A 7,737-nucleotide genomic window follows, 5' to 3' on the forward strand; every position below is an offset into this window, starting at 1 on the left:
TCAGCGACGCACTTTTCATGACAGCGCCGCTGTCGGAATATCGCGGAACTAAAATACTGCTCAGTTTCATGGCTTCACGTCAATTTCACTCGTAATATACAAACGAAATTTTTGGATGCACCTTTCTCTTAAACTAAAACTCCTACCGCGTTTCTAAAAGCATGGGATTGTTCGTTTAGGTTTTCTACAATACGCTAGCTACTTTTCATGAACGTGCAAGATCTGAAACTCTTATATGCAACACATATTGTGATGTGTTGACTACAGAAGCCGATAACAAAACTGTAAGTCTTTAATTTTTTTTCGTTTTTCGTATTCAAATGTAGCTGGCGCTTTGCGTTGCTGTCGATACTTTAATTGTGGAGAAGGATTTTTCAGTCCATAAACACAGTTATGAGAAAGGTGCTTTTAAAATTTAATGATAAAACAGGACACTCCAGCATCCCCTTAATAATACAAATAATATCTGACTTAATCTAACATAAATGACATTTAATATTTATTGTAAAAAAAATATATAATCATAAATATTTGTAATTATAAGCAAATATTTATTATATAGACATTTCAAAACAAAAATATTTGTTTTATAATTATAAATATTTATAATTATATATTTTTAAATATTTATGCCCATGGGCAGACAGGCAACCCTTTATTGATGTGTAAGTTACGGAACCAATTATTATAAACGTTTTTAAAATTGATGAACAATAAAATTTTTTAAAAAATTTGAAATAATTTATACGAATTATGTATATTATAAAAAATTTTTTTTTCCTATTGTCTTCTTTCCGTATATTATTCAATTCCAAAATTGAAAAAACTTGTTAGAAAAAGTAAGTTTTTACACAATAATCTCACATAATAAAAATTACGATACTTTACGAAAAATTATCGTACAAATTTTTTTAAAAGATATTTTAAAACTTAAGAAGCCTACTTTTATATTAAATTTTGTTTGCTAATATTTTATCGAACTGTAGCGCTTTAAAGTAAAACAAAATATTGCAACAATATAATTTTTAAAGTTTATATAACTTAGAAACAAAATATCCTAAACAAAAGATTTAAACGCAGATTTGAAGCCCTTTCTTTACACTTTAAAATGCGTAATCGAAAACCTCTTTGAGATTTCTTTTCTTCGAGACATTTAACTTTTCATAAAATGCGAGAAAATTGTTAGTGCCTAATACTTTTGCACATAGCTCTATATCTCTAAAATTGAAATCTATTCTACGCAATAATTGACTTTAAAAATATCATTCAATTTATTAAATTTATGCTTATTATAAATATTGTTCCTTCGAAATAATTTATACGAATTGAACCTAATTTATTCCTTAGTTCCATCGTAGTCGAATATGATTTCACACAAATCTATAGAGGGACAAACATTTAAAATTGATTTTATTTTATTGTTTTTTATTTACAATTATTATTACAGTATTTCCATTGCAATCAGGTATGCGAAATTATAATCTCATCTCTTTCTTTTTTCTGTTATGAGATTGGCTGAACATTCGCATTAATAGGATATACGGTGACTCTGCCATTAAATACAATGCATATGCATAGAAATAACTAATCACCAAGCATCCTATCATTATAGCGCCCTGAAAATTGTGACAATAAGTATATTTAATTTGTCGAAGTTAGAGTTTTGATCGTTTGTGTACTTACTATGGATAGGAATTCAAAATGAATAGATGTTTCTCTATGCAAATAAATCGAATGTACGATAAAAGGATGTATAAGATAAGCACAGTATGTAAGTCTGCTAAAAGGAATCCAGATTTTGCATGATAATAGCTTCTTAACAATATCTGTAATAAAGCGTTTGATAAGAATAAATTTTTTGTTCTAAATTATAACGTTGCATGGTTATGATTTATTATATATATAATTGTCTATTACAAAAATGCTTATTAAGCCTTGCATTCATCGGCGCTAAAAATCACTCCGAGATCTCGAAATTTAAATTGTCGATTTATAAATTAGTTATCTCAAATGTAATATGTCATTGCTTCGCATTACGTTTGAAATAACTAATTTATCAGACAACAATTTAAAAAGAATGTACCACAAGGAAAATTGTGAACCGACTGCAATTATGTGGATAGAGATACTTGTGTACATAATGATTACTGCAAAAGTCAGGGTCGATTTATTGAGCAAGTTCATACGTTAAAGGATTTTTGTTAGATGTTATTCCAAATGAAGATTGCAGTGGAAAATAAGATCTATTACCATTTACAATATATGTAACATACATATGTAACGTCAATTTTTAATTTTAATGATCTCGTTCAATATTTTCTTAATTCTTCCAAAGAGAACACGAATTTACCAACATTTAATATTTATGATGATCAAGTTATTCTGAAATTATCTAATATATGTAACCGATTTATATTGCGACCGGAGGCGTGACGAGCCACTGAGCAGGTACGCTCCAGAGTAGAGCGTAAAATTTGGAGGGGAGCAAAATTTTAACAGCCAGTGCTACTCTTGTAAATACAAAGCTCTATCTTAATTGGTAAGGTAAAATTTTTAAATGAATTAGTTAACAGTGACTTTCTGGAAATCTTTTCAAATTTAGCAATAGCGTTACAGGTTTTATTAATTGCTTCAATGTCTGTGGCAACTACAAAGGCATCTTTTTTAAAATTGAAAATAATAAAGTATTATCTGAAAAATGACGCGAAACGTGGTCATGCGATTTAGCTATGATATCAATTGAAAAATAATTGGCGAGTTTAGCAGTTTTGATTATATAATCAGTTTTGATTGCGTAACTATTGAAATTACGTAAACATATTAATAACGTAATCAGAATATTTTCAAAAACCAAGCCAGAAAAAATAATAGTATAGTAGTATAATATAGTTCGTTGCATTAATATAGTTCGTTGCGTCACAATATTAATACAAAAAAAAATGAAATTTATTGTATTCGTATCCCTATATTATGCAAATTAATGGAAATTCCTTTTTTTTTTTAGTTGTTAGTTAATTGTCGTTAGTGGTGGATCAGAGACTCAGTTGGTGATTCAGAGATTCAGAAAACCTTGTGATGGGAAGTAAAAGCAAATTCCAGCGTAGGACATCAAAAGCGGTCGTAACGCATTCGATTGCTCTTTTATATTTATTTTTATTGTTATTTTCAATTAGCTTAATCATTATGTTTTACACCAAGGATCTGATGAAGAAGTTGACACATTTGTATGATTTAATGTTTATATCAACTGATAAATATTAAATATAGATTAATCATTAGCACTTAACATGTTTTGTCTCGTAGCCTTTCCTTTCTAGTAATCTTTATTTTTAAAAGTTCTTAAGTCAGAATATTTTGCTTATTCTTTATCTATTTAATACTATTATTAAATCAACTAACCTCCATACTCAGTAAAACACATTATTACAATCCATGCTATGCCTATGGCCCAAACTGTTCTACTTAATGCGACATAGATAGCAGCAGACAGAACGGATATTTGTTTTTTGTAAAGGCCAAATAACACCAAAATATTGCAAGCAGCACCAATAATCCAACATAAAATTACAATATTCTGAAATTTATATATTTTGTTTAAAATATTGTATATTGTATATATATATATTGTATATATATATATATATATATATATATATATATATATATTAGGTGTACAACTTTGTTTCCGCTGTTTTCCTATAGGCTCTAGCGTAAGTGGTGGTCGAAATAAATACATCATAGCCGTCATACAACAAACTTAGGCATCTGTCAACATAACCCCATAGAAACATTAATCGATTTGTGTCTGCATCATAAAGTTATTCTCAATTGAAAATGTCAGTTTACGAGCCAAATTCTCGTCCTTTGCGGGAGATTTTAATTTTCTGCTTCAATATGAAGAAATCTGCGGCTGAGGCTCATCTAATGTTCTCAAATACTTATGGTAAGGCCGCTATTAGTGAAAGAACGTGTCGTGAGTGGTTTTAATGCTTCAAGAACGGTGATTTTGACGTCGAAGACCGGCATAGCGGTGGAAGAGAGAAGGTTTTCGAAGCTGCAGAATTGGAGGCATTGCTTGATCAAGACTTGTGTCAAAATCAAGAAGAATTAGCACGATCATTGGGAGTGACTCAACAAGTCATTTTAAAACGCCTCAAAGTCATGAATGATTCAGAAGCAAGGAAATTGGATGCCGTACGAGTTGAAGCCGAGAGATGTTGAACGGCGTTTATTTGCTTGTGAACAGCTGCTTGAAAGGCAAAGACGGAAGGGATTTCTGCATCGCATTGACTGGGGACGAAAAATGGGTTCATTACGATAACCCCAAGCGCAGAAAATCATGGGGAGTTCCCGGCCATGTTTTCACGTCGACAGCCAAACCGAATATTGACGGCTCCAAGGTCATGCTCTATATTTGGTAGGACCAGCTCGACGTAGTGTATTATGAGCTGTTAAATCCGACTGAAACAATCACAGGCGATCAGTATTGAACGCAATTGATGCGTTTGAGCCGAACATTGAAAGACAAATGGCCACAATACAACGAGAGACACGATAAAGTGCTTTTGCTGCATGACAATGCTCGACCCCATGTTGCGAAAGTGGTCAAGACATACTTTGAAACGTTGAAACGGGAAGTTCTACCTCACCGTATTCTCCAGACGTTGCTCCCTCTATCACTTGTTTCGTTCAATGGCACACGGCTTGGCTGACCAGCACTTCCGGTCTTAAGAAGAAGTAAAAAGTTGAATCAATTCGTGGATCGCCTCAAAAGATGATCAGTTTTTTCGACGTGGGATTCGTACGCTGCCCGAAAGATGGGAGAGTGACCAGCGATGGACTATACTTTGAATCATAACCAGTGTAACCAATATAACCAGTTTTTTACAATAAAGCCTCGAATTTCGGAAAAAAAACTGGAAGCAAAGTTGTACACCTAATATATATATATATATATATATATATATATATATATACTCTGATATATATATATATATATATACATATACACACATATATACACAACACACCACGCGCGCGCACGCGTGGGTGTGTTTGGGTGTGTATAACTGCAAATATAATTTAAACTTAGTTACGTTTAAAATTTTTGTAAAATCTGATATTAGTCCATTTATAGCATAGATACTTGAAATTGACGCGATCTGCATAATTAGAAATAACTATTTCTAATTATCATCTGAATTTTATTAATCGGTAGCTTACATACTCTGTGATTCCAACAATTGGTTGCATCAAATTCTCTTATGTAAAAATAAATATTGTATACTTTACCTTTTTCAAGATTATTTTTTTGTTAAATCTTCTTATAATGTAACCCGTAATCATTCCAATAATATATGGACCAATTCGAATCCATGGAGGGAAGTAGAGGACATCTTTAAGTCTGTACTGTTCATCCAAACTGTAATAATATAAAAGTGTTTAATTATTTAAATAATTCGTAATTAATCAGATGCTTTGCAACTTACGTCGGAACATATTCATAAATGTATGAGATATAACCGCTTAAGATAACCGAGGCTATCAAAATTGTACATAGTATGACAACAGCCACATAAAAATATCTGAAATTTATAGCTTTTATTTATTCAGATTCATGTGTTGAAAATATGTAACTTTCGTTTAACTTACACAATTGATAGAATTAAAAGCGCCAGACCAATTATAAAGAATTACATATCGCTGGATAGATACCAACTCCAAACCAAGCACTACAAAAAAATTTCTCTCAATATAACTCGGAATAACGAGTCTCTCTGGAGTGTGTGTACCAGAATGATATTATAATTAAAGCTGTATTCCAAAATTTACTGTCGGTACTAAAAATCTATAGTTTACGTAACGGGCACTATAGATTTTCAGTCCTGGCAATAAATTTTGGAACATAGGCCTAAATTGGCGTTTGTACCATCTTTTTATAACCAAACAGATTATTTATGTACAAGACATTTCTCCACCAGTATTTTGCGCAAATTTCATCTCTCCTCAACGTAGAATTGCGAATTCTTGTCGTACCAAGCTGAGCTCAATTGCGCTAATCCTATTGTCATTATATGAGCCGGTGTCAATCTTTAAAGAAATATCTACATTTAGAAACTATAGAGAAAGCTATTATTATTTTATTTATAAATATATATTTTCTGTTATTTGATACTGTCATGCTTACAGCGTCGTCTTTGTTTATGTTCACGTAAATTTAAGATAACATTAGAAATGTACCGAATATATCTCTTCATTATGATGACAAAATATTTGTTTATCTGTTCTTTAATCGGATTAATTTGTTCCTTGTCTATTTTATTCTTTAAATACGTGTAAGCCAATAAAAATCCGCTTAAAAAGAAATAAGTGTCAACCGATACGGATCCGTTGCTGAACATTTGAATTGGGAGACTTTCGGAGAATCTCAATGTCTGTATTTTATTATCTACATAAATGAAACAACATTTATTATACATGGAAAACGACTCATTAGCAGATGTACATAATCTCAGTTCTGCAATTTTTGTGTCAGTACACTTACCTAAATATTGTAGCGAGAAAAATATGCTATGAAATATTATCAGCCAAACCATGGTCAAAAATCTTATACCGTGAAAGACGGTTATTTCTTCGGTGCCCAATTTTGTGTTAAATATCATCTTCGTACTTGTATAAACGGAGAAACACATTAATACATTCCCGATTCTACTTTTCTCACGTGAAGACGACAAATCTGTCATTTGCATCTGGACCGCGTTTTCTACATCTAAATCACAATTCGGAATGTGTATTAAAAATTGCGAACGATGTTTGCCGACAAATACATGAAAACTATTAACAAGCAAATATTTAGAAAAAAGATATTTCACAATAGGAATAAATAATATTGTACGAGAGAAAAAATATCTTCTTTGTATTTCGGAATTTTATTATAATAAAATAACTTCCAATTTAGTAAAACTGTTTAGTATGTAAAACGTGAGCGTGATTTTTTTTTTTAGTAGGAGGAATATAATAAAAGCAGTATTACGAATACTCCGAAAAAGCTTAAAAAATTTTATAATTAAACATATACTTACTAACAGTTTTATTCATTGCCTTTAAATATTTTTGATATATGAATATATCATATATTGTACCGTTTATCATCAAAGCAAAGGTAAGCACTAAACCAACACTGAAATGATAAAATTAATATTTGCAGATATCTCTTTCATCGCTTTCTTAAACTCTCGGAAGAGACATAAAAATTTAATTAAAATAAAATTATATTATTATTGGTAAAAATTAATTTTTTTTGTCTTTATGTTTTTCGACATACCATATGAAAGGTATTGCACCATTTAACAACCATTGATGATTATCCTTTAAGTTTTTTATCTGGATCAGATTGAAGTCCACGAAATAGAGATCATTGATTAAAAGAATTCTATCTCGAAATATTCCTTCTAGAATGAAATTTATATTATTCGTGGAACAGGATGCGGGCAAACAGAGGCCGAGCGTAATCAGATCCTAAAATATATATGAAATTTTTTATATACAATGTATATAAAAAGTACCTGAAAGAAACTCCTGAATACCTGAAGAATATAAGTTTATAAAAAAAATATTTCAGGTAAAAGTTATAAAATTTAGAAAGAATTTATTTATAGTAAAAATAAAATAAAAGTAACAACTTTCAAAGACTACGGCCTTGACAAATGTTAAAATCATGAATAACATTAAAAAGAT

General features: G+C 30.5%; 1 protein-coding gene across 1 annotated transcript; it reads right to left on the reverse strand.

The window, feature by feature from the left end:
* Window positions 1–1,404: 1,404 nt before the first annotated feature.
* On the reverse strand, window positions 1,405–7,518 carry LOC105153746 (nose resistant to fluoxetine protein 6; the record flags this gene model as incomplete). The annotated part of the gene is given in 13 exon segments (XM_087404606.1): window positions 1,405–1,487; window positions 1,490–1,616; window positions 1,684–1,826; window positions 3,400–3,574; window positions 5,293–5,422; window positions 5,490–5,585; window positions 5,653–5,732; window positions 5,930–5,999; window positions 6,001–6,090; window positions 6,241–6,448; window positions 6,545–6,769; window positions 7,083–7,180; window positions 7,325–7,518. Coding segments are annotated over 13 exon segments (1,662 nt in total), but the record flags the coding sequence as incomplete, so codon positions are not given.
* Between the last annotated feature and the right edge of the window lie 219 nt (window positions 7,519–7,737).

Source organism: Acromyrmex echinatior, chromosome 3 (genome assembly GCF_024713525.1).
Source record: "Acromyrmex echinatior isolate Ae372 chromosome 3, ASM2471352v2, whole genome shotgun sequence".
Lineage (NCBI taxonomy): Eukaryota > Metazoa > Arthropoda > Insecta > Hymenoptera > Formicidae > Acromyrmex > Acromyrmex echinatior.